This window comes from Acomys russatus, chromosome 4 (assembly GCF_903995435.1).
Source record: "Acomys russatus chromosome 4, mAcoRus1.1, whole genome shotgun sequence".
Lineage (NCBI taxonomy): Eukaryota > Metazoa > Chordata > Mammalia > Rodentia > Muridae > Acomys > Acomys russatus.
Window position 1 is genome coordinate 61,278,682 of NC_067140.1, and position 18,718 is coordinate 61,297,399.

An 18,718-nucleotide genomic window follows, 5' to 3' on the forward strand; every position below is an offset into this window, starting at 1 on the left:
TAAAACTGAAAGAGTCCATTGAATATTTAAAATCTCTGCTTTTGAAGCAGGGTAAAATGTTAGGTCCCTCCTTTGAAGGTTGGTTTCTGGCAGGCCAGACTGAGACCCTTACTAAAGAGCCTAAACTCCCCTCATGACCCCCAACAAGGGACTATTTCCAAGCTGGTCAGCTCTGCCACTCAAAGTATAAATATATTTCTGAATACACACTAGTTCTGCATACAGGGAGTTCTCTTTTGTTTCCAATTTAAGAAGCTGTGAAGACCTTGAATTTTCTGCCTACCAGGTCATTACCATGAGGGCTTTCTTACTAAACAAGCTTTCTGGGCCTACGGATTTACACTGTGACCCTGGCCGGAAGGAAGTCACATTCCTAAGGATTCATGTGGGTGCTCATGGGAGGGCTCTACCTTAGACTTTCTCATCACTGCTTGCATAAGCAAGAAAAATTGCAGGAGAGAATGGCTTATTAAAAATTATTCAAGGCATGTGGAGAAAAGTTCACTTTTGGAAGGGCACTAATTTCCTCATCCTTCATCTACAGATGTGAACTGGGGCTCCTCCACACAGGCTCTTTCCTACGTCAGTGCTTTAGACAACGCTCTGGAACTAACTACAGTGGAAGACCACGTGAAAAATTTCAGGTAAAGTTGGCTTTGGGGGTCCGCTGATGTTCCACATTTCAAGTAGCTTTCCCTTAGTAGATCCAGTAGATCAGTATAGCTGTAAGCTTCGTGGGCACACTTCAAACATGCAAACTCATGTTTCACAACAGCAAAGGGCCTGCTTTCTTCCTTGTGCATCATAAGCATTGGTTTTATCTCCATTCAATCTGAGGCTTCGTGATTTTATGAATTCCCTGGGGGGGGGGTGTAGTAGTAGGTTGTAGATCTTCATTAGTTCTCTATTATCTTGAATGGTGACTCACACCATGGGCTAGCAAAAGCAAAATAAATGAAAATACAGTGAGAAGGGGACAGGTAGGGTGAAGATTTGGGCGTGACACAGTGTCCAAAAAGAAAAACAAGGGGACCCAAGACTACCTTTTCCCTACTTCATATTTTTGCTGTGATTAATTAAATGGAAAATACTAAGATGACAAGATGTAGAGTCAGGATATTTCATGAATTCTTGTGGAAAAAAAAATCTAAGAAATAATTAAGGAAGGGATGTCCTATTTTTTCCAAGTTTTCTATATGTCTTATTCCTTTGAGGGATTCTGGGATCACATGCTTCTTGCATTGGCCAATTCTCATGTCTTCTTTACTTTCAGACCCCAGTGCATTGTCTTAACAGGGGGACCCATGACAAGACCTGCTCTCCTGGATATAACCCATGCCTTTACGAAGAACAGTGGCCTCTGCATCTGCTGCGAAGTCTTCGTGGTAAGAGTCCCTTCCATTCAAAGGAAGTGCTGTTTCCTCTCTGCTTACATCAGGGTATTTTAGGTGGCACAAGAGATACCTACGGTAATAGAAAGTGAGAAAAACAACTTGGACAAGAGTTCTCATCCTTAATTCAAGACTGGAAACAAACAAACAAATTAATCATTAATTTAAACAAATAGATGAAATGTATTTCTGATTTCTTAAGAGACCCATTACAAGAGATAAATATTTTTAAATGACAGCCTTTGAGTCAAGAAGAACTGAATTGTCTCAGAAGGAAAACAAAGGCATCTGGGCTGATAATTGTCTAGCTTAAAAGTAGTAAGGATCAGGCCAGAACACTAACTTGTCTATGGAAGCTGACAAGAAGGAACCAGATATAGTGGCATTAAATGGCCACACATAAAATTTAGATGAAATGTTTGGATAATTGTGATGACATTACAGATACCTGAGGAATTAAGCTGAGTTTTCTGTGACTTTGACAAACAGTCACAGTTGATCAAGGGACATGTGAGGGAGAAGGCATTCAAAATAGAGGCCAAAAAGTCAACCATAACTATTTTCCAATTCTATAAATGGGGAGAAAGCAATGAAATTTGAACTTAAAATATGTCTAAATCCTCCATACTAGCCTACCTCTGTATTTATTCTTCTCTCTCTCTCTCTCTCTCTCTCCCCCCCCCCCCGTCTCTATGCTCTCCGTGTGTCTCCCTCAATTTACATCTTTACCAATACATGTTTATATTACTAAAGACTTATCTGTTCTTCAACTCATTTCCCCAGTTTCTTACTTACTCCACAAGCATGTAAGAGGCAAAAAACAAGGAGACTCATGTTTTCATTTTACTAACTGGGAAAACGAGACAGGAAAAATTAAAGCACGCACTGGGCCACCCTGACAAGGAAATGGCAGCTGGGATGTCAGTAGAGGCCTCCCAGGATGCCCCGAGTTAAGCCACAAGGAGAAACCCGAGGCAGCCTGACCCCTGAGAGCACTGCCGCAATCAAAGACCACTACTTACACTCCCTGTGTCTCCCCAGGAACGGGTGTGAGAGAGTTGTGGCCAGGGGCCAGTCAAGTCCGCAGCGATGTGGGGACTGTTTTACCATATGCCACCCTGAGAAACACACACATGTCTTCTTAAACTTGGCAATACCTGAAGTGCTGTGAAAGTCGGCCATGTTCGCTTCCCTTTCTGTGCTTAGATGAGAGGAAGTCAAATAATATAACTAAATACAATTATCCGGTAGCGGTGGGGAGAGCCACTGAATGGGGAAGATTGACAGGTTAAGTTGTGGCCGACTGTGACTCTAGAGGATTTGTTAAAAACTTATCAAGAGCCTTTCTCTCTTATGATCAAGTTTAGTGCCCCGGATTAGTGGATTTCATTTTGGCCGATATAATATAAAAACCGGTTTTGATGAAATAAGCAGTTTGGGGTGTTTTTCTTCTCTAGCAATTTAGAGAAAAATTGGTTTAGCAAGAAATAAAATATCTTCAGGGCTGAAGAAATGAACAAGAAATGTAAACAGTCATATATGGACAAGGGAGAAAAAGCCTTCCCATGGAGATAAGACATCCTGCTTTTGATTAACCCTTTGAATCTTTAACCGCAAAAGGGGCTAGGGTCCTAGAAGACCCTGTCATGTGAAGCAAGTGTCTAAGTCTGTGATCTGGTGGCTTCACACATGTGCTGCACAACACTTGGCATTACTGTGCTGATGTCTCCACATGAGGCCCATGAGCCCTGCTTCCCCATGTTAAAGTTCTCTTTACAGAGACCAGTTACCACATCAATTAAAGCATTCCCCAGTGAGTTACTTCCCCTCAACTCCCAAGGCTATGGACGATGTCGGCATTTTTATACTCAAGGCTCAGTTGTCAATAATCTTTCCAAGGAAACAGATGGGAAGGAATGCAGTAGGAGGCAGCATACCACTGGAAAATTCCCCCCAAAGTATACAGATGATGCCTAAGCCAGCCTTGGGAAAATGTTAAGTAGGTGTGATGGAAGGGGATCTACAATTCTGTTTTCAACTCTAGGAAGCTAGTCTCCTGGGCCTTTGAAACTAACGGTCAAGCTCAGAGTCACTCTTTTGACACTACTAGCGTTGATTTCCTTATACACATAGTTTATACTCTCTGAAAAAAAAAAAAAAAAGCACCTGTTTTAAAGTCATTGTGAGAACTGTACTTGCTTTCAAGCACTGTTTTGCATCTGTCAGATAGTTGAGTGCTCAGTTAACTTTGTAATTACTGGTAATGCTGTTGGAGTAGGACAGTTGCTATTTTCACTCCTGAAGTACGTGGTCTTCAAATAAAACCCATATACCCTCGCATCCACACAGTATATTTGCTGGACCACTATTCACCAAGTCATATTCAGCCACTGAAGCTCCCCCTCCCCTTCCTCCTCCCTACCCTGCCCATCTTTTTCTTATTCAGCCTCAGAATTTCAGATAAGGAACAATGAGCTCTCTCTGTCAGTGGGCTCCATCAAGATGTTCGGAAAGCCAGACTGTGGTGGCACACGCCTTTAACCCCGGCACTCATGAGGCAGGGCCAGGCAGATCTCTGTGAGTATGAGGTCAGCCTGCTCTACAGAGCAAGTTATAAGACAGCCAAGGCTGTTACACAGAGAAATCCTGTCCCAAGAATCATACCAAAAAAGTTAATAAAATAATAAGATGACCAAATATAGGAAGAATGAAATTACCTGTGAATGAGCACTAGGATGCATAGTGAGATGGCTCATGGGCCAAATCAGAAAAGGGGAGAAATTAGCTCTCTGGTAGTTTCAAAAAGAGAAGCAATGAAAACAAAGTCACAAGACTCTCAGCGTGTAGAAGTATAAATTGATATATAAACACACAATTTTTTTTTCAAAGTTCCATTGTTCAAATTGGGAGAAATTGATTCATGGGCTCATGTTTCGGAATGATGACTGAAGTTAATCTCTGTAACATATTAATTGGATGGTAAAATGCATTTTTTGTGACATATCTGGATATTGGTTAACTGCGTGAGTCTCCAGGATGTCTCCCCTCCTGCTAGTTTTTAACCTTCTCACGTTTGCATTAAAGTCTAGCTTTTTATTAATAAGTATGCTACGAGGACATCGTAATCCCTTTTAGCAAAAAGAGATTCTGCTTGAAATATTTTTATGAGTTTTCAGTCTGGCAAATTCAGTCATTAAAATAAATCTCTCTGTCACAATTAATGTTTAATCCAGGTCTTTGTAAGACTAACAGACATACATTAAACTGTATTTCTTTAAATAAGCGCCACTTTCCCCAGGGGCTTATAGTCATTGTAGGGTGGCTCAGAACTCTGGTGGTCTTAGCATCTTTCTTAGCAGTTGGTTCTTCTTCTGTCTGATGGTTGTTGTCAGCATTAAATGGCCCTCAGTACAGTAGTCCTTCCTCCTCTTGTAGTAGGCGAAGCTAGAAAAGCCCAAGGAAGGACTGGTAGCTTACAATGACCTGACATTCTGGAGACCTGAGTGAAACTTTCCCCATCACAGCGTATCTTTCTCTGGTCCAGGTCCTCTGGCTCAGTAACCATCCTTGTGATGTGTCTGCCCTTTCTACCTTCATTCTCCAGTGCTTTTTGACTAATATAAGACAATCAAACCACTTTGGGGATATTGGTAGCTCCTAGAACTACTAGACAAAGAACTTGATCCAGTTTAAACAGAATACTAAAATGGAAGGACCCCCAAAAGCCCAACTAGTGCTGTATGACAGAAATGTAATGTGTGCTACACGTATAATTCAAAATTTTCTAGTTGCTAACTGAAAAGGCAAAAAGATAGATTAAATTATTTTTTAATAATTTCTGTTGCTTAACTCAAATATGTCCAAAAATGTTATTTCAATGCACAGTGAGCATAAATGCTAATGAGATTAATCTCACATATGACTGTGTACTAAGGCTATCTCAGTATGATATGCTCAATAGCAACATGTAGAGAGGAGCTCTTATACCAGGCAGGGATGACGCAGCAAATGCCTTATTTATATAAGTATATTTGTCCTAAGGAGAGGATGCCCATTGGATCAGTGAGTCAGTCCACAGCTGTATCTAAACAGAGAACTCTGACTCCCAGCTCAGTTTCATTGCAGCCGCAGCAGAGCAAACACGATGCAGAACTAAGCATGGAGTTTCAGTGAGATTGCAAACATCCACCTAATGATGATAGACGTCAGCTGTAGCTAGGCACCTGGTACTTTTCAAGCTTGGTACTGCACACCTTATTTACTATGACAACTGACAGCAGCCATGCGGGAAAAGGGTGTTTATCCCCATGTCCAGAATAAGATTGCAAAGCTCAGAGACAGCCCATGATCTCTACAGTAGCCAAGGGTAGGGCTAGGCAAGTTCTGTCTGACTTCAAGCTTAAACTTGTTTTCTTGTATTTCCAAAGACCTCTGCGACGGTCTTTCTAAGTGCAGTCTGAGGAACTAGTAGCATCTGCGTCATCTGAGGACACTTTAGGCATACTCCACTCCCTCTAGAGGTGTCCACTACAGATCTCAAGGGACTTGTGTGAACTCGAAGACATCCGAACAAAATACAAATCCCTCTCTAGACTGAAGGAAGTAGGCGATCCATCTGTCTGTCAAACACAAAAGTGACAACCGGAAATACCCTTTGAACTGAATTAAAGCACGAGAAGAAAAGAGCTAACCTGGACCTTTAGGGAAGAATTGTTAGGTGAACAGTGAGTCTCCAGAATTAGACTTTGAAACTACAAGGCGCATTACCACCGCCATGCCTGCCTTCCTTCCTCTGAGCCGCTCTCACTTCCCTTACCTCACAGGCATGTGATCTTCTGTCCCCACAAAATTGACTAAATGAGGAGGAAGCATTAACTCGCCCAACTATAGATGTATCGATTCAAGGGACCCGTGGTATAAGGGAATTTGTAGCACACTAAAATCAGTACTCAGGCCCTAATAGAATTATCAGGATGCGTGGCTTGTGGCAGAATTTGCAGGTCAGCGTGCACCAGTTCCCAAGAGCTCTGTCCATTTCTTGAAGTTGGGATCTAGCACAGATTGCTCTGAGGTTCAAAAATATGATGCTCGCTGTTGAACCACAGGTTGATTGTGAATCCACCCTGAGCCTCTTCAATCACCTTCTGAGTGTGTTCCCTGTGTGCGATCATGCCTTCAGCTTTTCTTCCCACTCTGCACGAGGCAGTTAGTTAAGAAGATATTAGTAAGCCTGGACATTTGGGGTTGAAAATGAGTCACGTGAGTAGTGTAGATCCTCTCCGAAGACAAGGTTCTGAGCAAGCCTTGTTAAGGGGTGCTTTTCCCTTGACCCCATCTCTTAACTTAACTGGGCTTTTACTGGCTGGTTTTGTCACTTGGCAACAGTAGTGTGATATATAATAGTATGGCTTTTAACCAGTGCTTCATTGTGTCCTCCAGGGACCGCGCAAGCTGTGTGTTAAGGAGATGAACAGCGGCATGGCTAAAAAACAGGCCTGGCTTATAAAGAACAAAATCAAGGCTTTTTATGCTGCGGTGGCAGCAGACTGTTTCAGGGATGGTGTCCGGAGTCTCCTTCAGGTAAGGCAACCATTGAGGGAGTGAGCACAGAGGCAGAAGGCAGTATCCTGGTGGAAGAAGTTTCTAAAGCCAATGGCTAGAGTTAGGCCACTCACAAGGAAGCATACAAGATCAAGACAGATGGTCAGGGAACCGTGGGATAGGCAAGCTACAACAAAGGCAGAGGTTCTATTACAGAGAAGTAGGAATGATCCACCGGAAATGAAAAATAAGTTTGCCTTTGGTCACCAGCATCTGTTCCCACACTCACTGAAATGCAGATTTGTTCTTGTGGGTGAGGATTCTCAGGATCCTATTAAAGCTGTGGTCCACTTTTTCTCTTTTTTCGTTTGCATATGACGGTAGGCAGCTGCTAGACTCCACTAATAAATGCATGTGGACCAGGGCGGAAAATCTCCCCAGCCTCAGGAATTATTTCCAGAACATTAAATAAATGTGATCATCTCCACGGCTACATGCAGGAGTCTGCAGCTTTTTATTTCTCCCTTATTCTCTCCTTTGCCCTTTCCTCTTCTATTTCTATGGTGACTACACAAACTTCTTCCTTGACTCTCACCTTGGTAACTTAAAGCACAAAAGAAAATCTTTAAAACAATCCAAGAGACTCTCCGAATACAGCACTTGAGTATTTCAAAGTATTAACCCAGCGGCCAGAAAAATGTTAGGGGACACACAGGGGAAGGCAGTAAGATGACTGTTCGGGAGGCTAACAGACACCCATGGTGAGTTGGCTCTGAACTCGTAAGATTCCAACTTCTTGGCATCATTGAGTCAGTCGACCAGCCTCTGTAGTCACAGCTTCTCTATAGGAATTCTGTAATAACAACTGGCCTGACAAGCTATGCCCACTTGTGTAACAATGGCATGAGGGTTATGAAGAGAACTAAGCATTGTCTCATTGGATTTGAGGTCTAGTCTATAGAAGGGAGCTCCTGCCTTTTAATACAAACCTGGTCAACAGCCTAGAAAGGTCAAAGATTGGGGCTGGAGAGATGGCTCAGAGGTTAAGAGCACTGAATGCCCTTCCAGAGGTCCTGAGTTCAATTCCAGCAACCACATGGTGGCTGACAACCATCTATAATGTGATCTAATGACCTCTTCTGGCCTGCAGGTGTACATGCAGGCAGAGCACTGTATACATAATAATAAATATATCTTTTTAAAAATATATTTTAAAAAAAGAAAGAAATGTCAAAGACCCCAAAGGAGAGATTGGCTCTTCTTATTTTGCTAAATAAGCATGCTGTTTACACCCATAGATTAGTGCTGGTTGCAGCCTTCATCCGAGCAGCTTCTGTTTTGCAATAGGTGTTACTCAATGCTGAGATTCACCACAAGTCTAAGTATGGAAAATAAATGACTATGGTGTCATGAGCCCTAACGGGTTTATCAATGTCACCGCCCCCCAAGGCTTAGGAACATCACAGAAGGAATATAAAAGTCAGGGGCACATGACATGGGCATCACACCCATCAGCTCACTGCAACTGTGGCTACCTGCACAATCACCTATACAAAACTGGACCTGTAACCATTCGTCGTGCATGGGGGACAGGGCTCACGAAGCCCCACCCCTTACAGAAGGACTACTGGCAATGTGTGGGTGCAGGGAGGTAATTTTCTTCAGTGGTAGATCCACTGGTAAGTTGACCATGTTCTAGTAGCTCTGTGTGTGTGTGTGTGTGTGTGTGTGTGTGTGTATGTGCACATGCGTGCTCTCATGCAAGCAACCACAGTTAAACTCAGTGAGTGGGCCATGAAGACAGCCATCCAAACAGGTGGAAGCTTGTTAGGGGGAGGAGCTTCTGTGCTTCAGCAGGAGGCAAGGAGTGGAGAGGGGCATAAGGGGAGATGAAAACGCTCAGAATTCAGCATAAGCATGAATAAATTTGTCAAAGAACTTTTTAAATAGTAAAATAGTCACAAAAATGAAAGTGAAGAAGCATACAAATAAATGTTAAACTAATTTTTGAGCAAGCAGATTCACACGATGCATATGCCAAATGCATGGTGGAAGAGCTCACGTTAGCAACCCTTGCTTGTGCCTTTGTCCTTCTACCCATGGCTGTGTCCTCTAGAGTGGCTGGTGCCAGTCATTTCTTTAGTATATTCGTGACCCAGGTGAGCATCCTTCACTCTCAGCTCTCCTTCTTTGTATTTGTCAATGTCTAATTAAACTCGAAGATTCAGAATGCATGCCACTTCTCCATGAAGCTTTGAGCCCTCAGCTGGGGCACAAGTCTCCCCTGGTGCTTCCTCAAGACTGGACTGGTGTGCTTATCTGTGCCTTACAATTGCTTACGTATATCTTGTCTCCTCCCCATTATCCTAACCTCCTACCCCCCATGCTTCATATATCACATTGCAATTAATACCGGCTTGATAATGTGACCACATTCAATGTGATGAACTGGAAGCCATATCTTGTCACCTAAAGATGACTGAAACTTCTGGTGTGAGACAGAACCACAAAGGACACTGTCATGCAAGAACATTCTGCTTGGGAAGCGCGGCTCAGTCACTCAGTCAACAAATAGCGTAAGGAAGTTTCCAATGGTCCTTGGATACAGAGATCTCCGACACATGGATTTTATTGTTGATGTCATTCTGGACCTCACAGACGGAAATGAGTTCTGAACCACTGTTATAACATGCACATCGACGTTAAGCCAACCCTTACTCGATTTTAAATTATTGAACCATTTTAATGAGTGTGTCAGAAGTAATGCAAATGACTGCTAATTTAGCAAAGCTACATTCCTGTCATCTAAAATCCATTTATGACTGAGATGATTTAAAACTGATCTTCCTATTTTATGCTTGGGTACGGGCATGAAGGACATGCATTAAGATGTAATCTAATCTTCAGGACATCGCTTCAGTGCTCTTACACATCATTTTGCATTTGCAGTACCATTTTACTGGCATGGTGAGGATCCTCACGTGTTTATGTCCTCTCTCTAGGCCTCAGGCTTGGGCAGAATGAAGCCAAACACCTTAGTGATCGGATATAAAAAAAGCTGGAGGAAAGCTCCCTTGTCAGAGATTGAGAACTACGTGGGCATCATACAGTAAGTGGTGGCTTTGGGGACGAGCCTCTGTCGATAATGTGCTAACCAGGGCACCACGCAACCTGCTGTGTACAAAGCTCTCTTGTGTCAGATTCAGTTGCCAGAGAAGAATGCATTCATTCTCTTGCTCTGGTAAATTCTTTACCAAGGCAGGGGTGGTGGTGGGGTGTAGGTGAGGGAGGGTGGGGAGGATGAGGGGCTGGGGGGGAAAATGAGTTGGGGGAGTAGGGGGAAGGGGTGCTTACACCACCAATAAAAAGCAGAAGGAGTTGGCATTTCAGAGAAGGTGAGATGGGGGTGATAAAAGTCTGTCTACTAGGTTAAAGGCAAGGGGCGGGTGGAGGGGGAGGAAGTTTCCTTTGAAAACACATCCTCACAGTCTAGTAGTGGATGCAGCGTTCCTGTGACCAGCCTTCTCACCATCTCAAACACCCAACTCAAAGGACCAAAATGATCGAGCCTAGCTACATCAGCCCGAGGATGCCTCTGGCTCTTACAGCACATTAGCAATTGGTCTTCTCAGTAGTAAAAGTCAGTGTTAACTAAGGTGCTCCAAGTTTGCACTAGTATAAACTTGAATAATTCCACCACCAAAGAGAAGGCAGGAGTAAGGCAGCCACACATCTGCCCTGCATTTCCTTTCCTGGTGTTTGCTGTTGCTTACAGTAAAATACAGTGTTTTTGCTAACCCTGGGGCTCTGCTTACAACTGCATAGTGTCTTACTATACTTCTTCCAATAAAAGCTTTTAAATATCTGAACCATGCTTAAGTACGGTTGATTTTACTTAGAATCTGTCTTAGTTTTTTTTTTTTCCTTTTAATTAAAAAAAAAAAAAGATTTATTTATCATTTGCACAGTATTCTGCCCACATGTATACCTGCACACCAGAAGAGGGCACCAGATTTCATTATAGATGGTTGTGAGCCACCATGTGGTTGCAAGGAATTGAACTCAGGACTTTAGCAGAACAGACAGTGCTCTTAACCTCTGAGCCATCTCTCCATCCCCTGTCTTAGATTTTGATGGTGTTTAAGACAGCAAAGTTTTATCATCTTACCATTTGATGAGTTAGAAGTCCAACACATATCTTACTATGCCCAAATCAAAGTAGACCAGGCTAAATTGTCTATAGAAGGCTCTAGCACCAAGTCCTACCTTGCCTTTCCAGCTTCTAGAAGCTGCCCACGAGTGGATATGGCTGGTGGCCACATTCTACCAACACCAACCTCTGCTGTCTCTCAACTTCATTCAAGAACCCTTGTCACTATATCTGGCCCAGGCAGATCTCACAGGGTACCCTCCTCACCTCAAAGCTCCTGGCCTAATCATATATCCGAAGTGCTTTGCCTTGTGAGCAAATGTAGCCATAGGTTTTAGGAATTATGATGCCCTTTAAAGGCATCAATCTGTATATGAAAGAATCGACTTCTTATATGTGAAACAAATTGTCTAGTCTTTCTAATCAAATTTAAATGAAACAAGATTCACCTATGTAGAGTTCTGTGTTAAAATACACCTATTTTGTTAAGTGAAGATAATATATGTTTTGAATTTTGAGTGGATATTTATATTACGCTGAACTTCTTCATATCATTCCCTGAAAGTTCAGGTCCAGTTCTTACTGGAAGCTTGTTGCTTATGGTGACCAATCCAGACTACAGTGATGCTATGGAGGGAGGCTATGCTCAGAAGCCTTGACCATAGGCGTAGGGCTTCTGGGCCTCAGTTCTGTTGATGAGTGAACAAGAAAACTTCTAGAGGGAAACATCTAGTTAACACAAATAAGTAACAAACTGGCTTCCAGATTCATAACATGTACTACAGGAGCTAAGATGATAAACCAAGCAGTTTTTCTGTCTCTTCTGTATCCTTTAATCTCCTTAGGCTGGTGCTGAAAAGGCATCAGAGCCATCTACAAGTGCATAGAATTTCTAGGGGAAGCACTACTGTGAAGGGCCTCTGCTGAGTCCATAACAAAAGTTTGTTGACAGTGTTTCATCTACACAGGCCTGGCTGTCCTGGAAGTCACTTTGTAGACCAGGCTAGCCAAAAACTCGGAAATCTGCATGCGTCTGCCTACCAACTGCTGTACTGTACTGGAGGCATTTTAAACCATAAGCTTGGTGTCAGATGCCACTGAAGATGTCTTCCCAGTGACAGGAAAGGGAGGATGGTGATCAAAAGATATTGAAATCTGTAATGTTCCATTCTAAATATCAGATTGTTTTGATTATTTAATAACTGATTCATTATTTAACCAAAATACCTAACTAGTGGAACTATGAACAAATCAGCTTCAGGTGGACCAACTACTTAGCTCCACCTAAAAATTGTTGTTGTTTTTTTTAAAGATGCAGAGGAAGGAAAAACAACCCCCCCCCACCCCCGCAAAGACATCAGCTCTTAGCTGTATCCTAAACTGAACTATAATAGATTCATGACATCAAAATCCCAGAGATGAGTTTAATGTTTACTCTAAGTGTGAAGACTGAAGAAAACACTGGAAATGGCACACACCTTTAATCCCAGCATTCAGGAGGCAGAGGCAGGCAGAGCATTGAGTTTGAGGCCAGCGTGGTCTACAAAGGGAGTCCAGGATAGCCAAGGCTACACAAAGAAACACTTCTTGAAAATGAAACAAAACAAAAACAAACAAGCAACAGCAACAACAAAACCCCAGAAACACTGGAAACACTCAAACCGTTGCTTCCTCTTTTAGTGACGCCTTTGACTTTGAGATTGGTGTGGTCATTGTCAGAATCAGCCAAGGGTTCGACATTTCCCCAGTTCTACAGGTACAAGGTAAGAAGCATCTTCCTTCTCCACTCAGCAGATGGTGAGTCGTTTTAGGTGGTAAGAGCAGAACGGCTCCCAGGGTGGACACAACGATTCTACCTCAGCTCATGGTGTGTGCCCTCCACCTGTGCTGTCCCACGGCTAACACGGTGGCCTTTGCCTTCCATGATCAGAGATGTAAACTAACTCCTCGTGGTCAACGATTCTGCTTATTGCAGGACCACAAAGCCAGTGTGGTGGTAAACAAACAACCCCAGTAAAGTAGGCTGCCAAATTAATTTCTGCAAGAGGTTTCAGAAATTGGAGTCGCCTTCCCCGCCCCCTTTGAGGTGACCAAGATCTGGTTTGTAGCTGACATGGAAACAAACTTGAGTGTCTTTGTCTGTGAACCACTAATCTAATGGCCAGGCAGAAATGCCTACTCTGATCAGCAGTTGCTTCTTCACTATAGATAATTTGGTAGAGATAATTTAGTCTCAGAATTAGATAATTTAGTCTCAGAATTGGCATATGAAGAGAACATATAAAGACAGTTTCTGAAAGATTAGAAGAAAACATGAGTCCACCTCCTCAGCTGAATTTCTTAATGGAATTCTCTAATGACACCAAGGCAGCAGGATATTTTGGCATGCCTATTGTATAACTCACAGAGTGGAGGTTTTGCTGTTATTGCTATTGTATTGGTGTTAACCATAAAATGATATTAAGAAGCCTGGTCTCTACACTTAAGAAACTGGCGCTGTAGTAGGGAAATGTATATTATTGTGATCGTTATGTTGTGAATGAGAAGAAAAGCATCCAATCCCAAAGAGGTTCCTGGAAGAAATGTGATTCGAGATTTAAGAGATGAGTGGGTGTTAACTAAGCAATGCTGAGGGGCGGAAGACTAATAAGATTTGAGAATAAGCATATCTTGCCCAGAGGTGAACATGAGGAAAGATTAAAATAAGAAACAGGAAGAGATGGGTGTGCACACAGCCAGCGCAGATCAGTACCCTGAAGGGGAAAGGATGAGGCAAGCAGGACCAGGAGTTTCCCAAGATTCTTCTGCCATATTTAAAAGGGTGGATGATAGTCGGTCACCACTGAGAACTCTCAGAAGAATTTAAGTGAGGGTATAATCGTCAAAGTTGAGGTATAAAGTTCATACTATTTCAGTCATTTGGGGCTTGACTCAAAGAGGCCTAGAATGGGTAGAGGAATGTCATTTTCTCGTGTGAAATCTAGGTTTAAGTATACAAACAAACATACATACATACATGCATACATACATACACATATACATACATATATGTGTTGTGTGTGACATGAAAGCAGAAGGGAGTATATTTGTATAAAGAAAGGGGACCAGTGACAGGGGGAGGGACAAACAGCAGAGGCTAGTCAGGGGAGACAAATATGAGCAAGACACAATGAAAAGTGTCATGTATGTATATATGCACATATGTATGTATATATGCATGAAAATGTCAAAAGAAACCTACAAAATTGTAGGCTAAGAAATTATTTTTTAAATTACAAGGGTGGAGAGATATATACAAACTTACTAGGAGTGAGTGGTGATATTTCTGATACATTTTAAAATATTTCACCAAGGAAAAAGGCTATTAAAATGTATACTTTAAAAAGATTTCTACAATAGCCGGGTGGTGGTGGCGCACGCCTTTATTCCCAGCACCTGGGAGGCAGAGGCAGGAGGATCTCTGTGAGTTCAAGACCAGCCTGGTCTACAGAGAGAGTTCTAGGACAGCCAGAGCTGTTACACAGAGAAACCCTGTCTCAAAAAACAAAGCAAAGCAAAACAAAACAAAACAGGATTTCTGCAATAATGGAAGCAAGGACGGGCAACAGCTCAGAAAGTATCAATAATAGTTCTACCTACCTACATCTGAGATCCAGATTTAGATGTTGTTGGTTAAACTGTGCCCGACTAACCACCAAACTCACATGCCAGAGTCCTGAGCTTAGTGTCTTGGGATGGAAGTGTCTCCAGAGATCCCCCTTTAATGCCGTAATTAAGGTAAAATAGGGCCATGTTGATAGACCACAGTTCAACTCTTCTAGTGCCCTTACAGAAAGAGGTTAGGTAGGACACAGAGCTAAGCACTGCCATGTGGAATGCAGCCACCCTCAAGCCAGGGCAAGGAGCCTTGGGGTCATTATCTCGGTTAACACCTTGATGCTGGACTTCTCACTTCCAGAACTGTGAGAAATAAATTTTCACTGCTCAGTTCTCTTTAATGCCCGGCAGCTTCATGGCTATCCCCAACAAATGGAGTCAGGAAACCATCGCAGGTAAGGCAGAAATGGAAATGACCATAATGCAAAGACAGCCCAAGAAAGAGGGCAGGAAGGGGCCAGAAAGGTAAAGGCGTCAGGTGACTGGTCTCAGGGGAGCCATGGGAATAATCAACATTGTCAGAGACCGCAGCCCAGCCCAGTTAGAGTGAATGAAACATAATTGACACGGAACAGGTAACTGCAGTGAAAGGGATTTCTCTACAGTTATCACGTTGACATCCTTGCTTAGGCCGCCATATTACTGAGGTGTCATCACAGCAGATTTCCTGGCCTTCTGGCTCTTACAACCACTATGTCATCTCTTCCGAGATGTTCCCTGAGCCTTGCATGCAGAAGTTGTGTCGTAGATATACCAGATGGGGCTGGGCGCCTCACAATCAGTTGTTAGCTGAGTTTTGGTCAGTTGTGGCTTTCTGCAACTCCCCCCATAAACAGAAGTTTCTTTTATGATGGATGAACACTATACTTAAGGGCATAAGTGTAAGCCCTTCGGGTGCAGCTAAGAATTACGTGGTTTTGTAAAGTGGCTGTGGTAGGTTCTCCCCTAAGATCCGTGACTTAACTAGTCCTGGGTAACTGTTGGCTTGGTGTCCAGTACCATGGACGATCTTCCTCTTGTTGGGTGGGTCTTAAGTCCAATTAGACAGCTGTTGATTACTGCCAAGACGTAAGTGCCATTATGGCATCTTTAGGGCTGTCTTACATGCTGGCCAGCGTTGTAGTTCATGGGCCTCAGGGCTGGGTAAGCCCGTTGACTGCTTCCCTCCTGTGGAAGCGTGCACCGTACCTTCTGCCACTCTGAAAGCCGGTGCTCGGGGAGGAGGCTTCCTGATCACATCCAACTCAGACCCCCAAGCCCTGCAGCCTATCTACTATGACCCCACCCCTCCACCCCCAGCTTTGCTGCTGTTGTGTTTTCTAACTAAAAGTGAGAATGAAGAAGAGCAAATGCAATCTGTATTTAGATTACGCATTTGCTTTGTGTGTTACGTCAGTCTTCAAGCTGACATATGAGGTGCAGCTGGCAGACATCACATCTACCCTTGCTGCTCCAGGTACCAAATGTCCCATCAGTTTATTTCTGTGAAACAACTACTAGACTCTGTAGTGTTTCTCAAGGAACCCTGGCACTGAACTCGACAGCTTCTTTAAATTCCCCAAAGAACAAGTACTATTTAGATCAACTTTGATGTCTGAAATATGTCTGCTTCTTAGCTGAGAAACGGGAACTGCAGTTCGATGCTAATAAAATAACTACAAGCACCAGCTATCTAGGTAAACAAAAATGCAATGTCACACAAATACACAGAGAACATGTGAGAGAGAGAAAGAGAGAGAGAGAGAGAGAGAGAGAGAGAGAGAGAGAGAGAGAGAGAGAAGCTGACAAGCTTAATGATAGAAATGAGCTCGATGCCGCAGCTCCGTGCTTTGCTATGAAGCTTCCAGAATTCATGGCATAAGCGTCACAGTAGATTTTGGATTAGAAGAAACAAACTTGCAGCTCATTATATTACACTGTAATATAGGCTTTAATAAGAGCCTGATAAATCTTCAGTATTGCATTACAGTATGTTAATGATTATCACCATAGCTTTCCCAACATGGGCACCGCAGTGTCATCACAGATTATAATTTAAGGGAAACATTAGCGATTCAGAGCCCATATACTACAGCTAATAAAGCAGTGAGGAGAAATCAGCTTTCTAGGTAATTTACCAGCTAATGTTTCTCTACTGTGTCACAGACTCATGGGAGAATAACTTTTTGTGTAAATAAGATTGACGCTCATAATGTCGTAACTGTTCACTGCAGCCAGTCACCCGGTACTGATGACTAATACTTCTTCTTAATAAGTTAATTTATTGCCTGACAACACAAAAAAAAAATGTGGCATTTCATATTTTTTCACATCCCAGAGGTATTTAGCAAGTTTTCCAATTACAGCGAAGGATCCAGATTGCACTGGTGGTAAACAAAGTGATAGAGTGTGATTCGCAGTCGAGCACCCCGTGTAAGGACTGCACGATTTATGACCCGCTCCGAGCACGGTGATGCTGCTGTGTCTGATTGAGTGGCTTAGCAAAATAAAGACAGATGGCCAAGCAGTAAATAATTGCTTGATTAGAAGGCAAGACTGCAGGACTTGCTTCCTGCCTTCCATCCAGCCTGGCTTCACCTGGAGTTCAGCAACTGATTCATATAAGCATTTGTGGCTTAAAGTTGATTGACCAAGGAAAGAGTTATAATTTAAAAATGAATAAAGAAAAAAAAGAAGAGGCTGTAAAATGGGAGGGGGAACATGATTGCCCCCTGGCTTTCTCTGCTCCACCTTCTGCTGCCCTAAAAACTCAAAGCAGATGGTGAATTATAAGCCCCTAAATGACATCATTTAAAAAAAAAAAAGACACATTAGAACACACGAGGCAATTTTGACAACTAAATTAAATTTCAAAATACAGTCTCTCTGACTGGTTACCATGTGGTCAGTTTACGAAGTGCTTAGGAACACGGTGGCCACTCTTCAAGGCAGTGGTAGCATCTGCTCTCACTAGAATTGTTTTGGGATGTGCAGGAAGAAAGTTATCCAAAACCTGCTCTCAAATGGCCATCTAAAGGTCATCTACTCCCACCTTTCTAGCCTTGGGATTCTCTCAAAATCTATAAAAGTGAAGGACAGGCAGATATTGGGTCACTGAAAAAGAGTAAAGAGTGGAAGTTCTCAACCTGTGGGTCGAGAGCCCTTTGTGAGTAGTAGACTGACTTTTTCACAGGGGTCACCTAAGACCATTGGAAAAAACAGATATTAAGCCAGGCGTGGTGGCACACGCCTTTAATCCCAGCATTCAGGAGGCAGAGGCAGGTGGATCATTGTGAGTTTGAGGCCAGCCTGGTCTACAAAGTGAGTCTAGGACAGCCAAGGCTACACAGAGAAACCCTGTCTTGAAAAAAACAAAACAAAACAAACAACCCCCCCAGATATTTACTATGATTCATAGCAAAAGCAAAATTACAGTTATGAAGTGAAAATGAAAATAACTTTATTGTTGGGGGGCACCACCACAACATGAGGAACCGTATTAATGTTCCCAGCACTAGGAAGGTTGAGAGCCGCTGGTAAAGAGAGCTAAGCAATAGGGCGAGGTGGCACATTCCCGTAATCCCAGCACTAACAAACCTGAAGAGGATTAAGAGTTGACTGAAAGCCAGCCTAGGCTACACAGTGAGCTTGAGCCTAGCTGAGGCTACAAAAGACACTCAAAGGCTGTGGTGGCAGGGGCTAATAATCTTAGAACTGGATGCCGAAGACGTGTCGCTGCCTATGTGACCTCAGACAAATCACCTGAACTGTCTACGTGCAAGTTTCCTTTATAACTAAAGCCAGCCCTCCCTGCTCACCAGCCCCAGCACTCCGGGTGAGCAGGCTGAGAAATCCTCAGCTTACGTGAAGACTTTTGGGCTACAAAAGAAGAGTCTGTCTCAAAACAAAACAAAACACAGCAGTGGCGGTGGCTGTGGCTCTGGGATGGGTAATCTTTAATGTCGCCCTCCTGGCTCCCTTGAAGCTCCTCCTCCTTTGT

At 43.0% G+C, this 18,718-nt stretch overlaps 1 protein-coding gene across 1 annotated transcript in view; it reads left to right on the forward strand.

The window, feature by feature from the left end:
- Window positions 1–18,718, forward strand: part of Slc12a1 (solute carrier family 12 member 1) — an 82,782-nt gene that overhangs the window by 44,075 nt on the left and 19,989 nt on the right. The window contains exons 16-20 of the mRNA XM_051144538.1: window positions 545–644; window positions 1,274–1,385; window positions 6,831–6,971; window positions 9,935–10,041; window positions 12,763–12,845. Coding sequence (XP_051000495.1) covers window positions 545–644; window positions 1,274–1,385; window positions 6,831–6,971; window positions 9,935–10,041; window positions 12,763–12,845 — 543 coding nt within the window. The remainder of the gene's footprint in view (window positions 1–544; window positions 645–1,273; window positions 1,386–6,830; window positions 6,972–9,934; window positions 10,042–12,762; window positions 12,846–18,718) is intronic.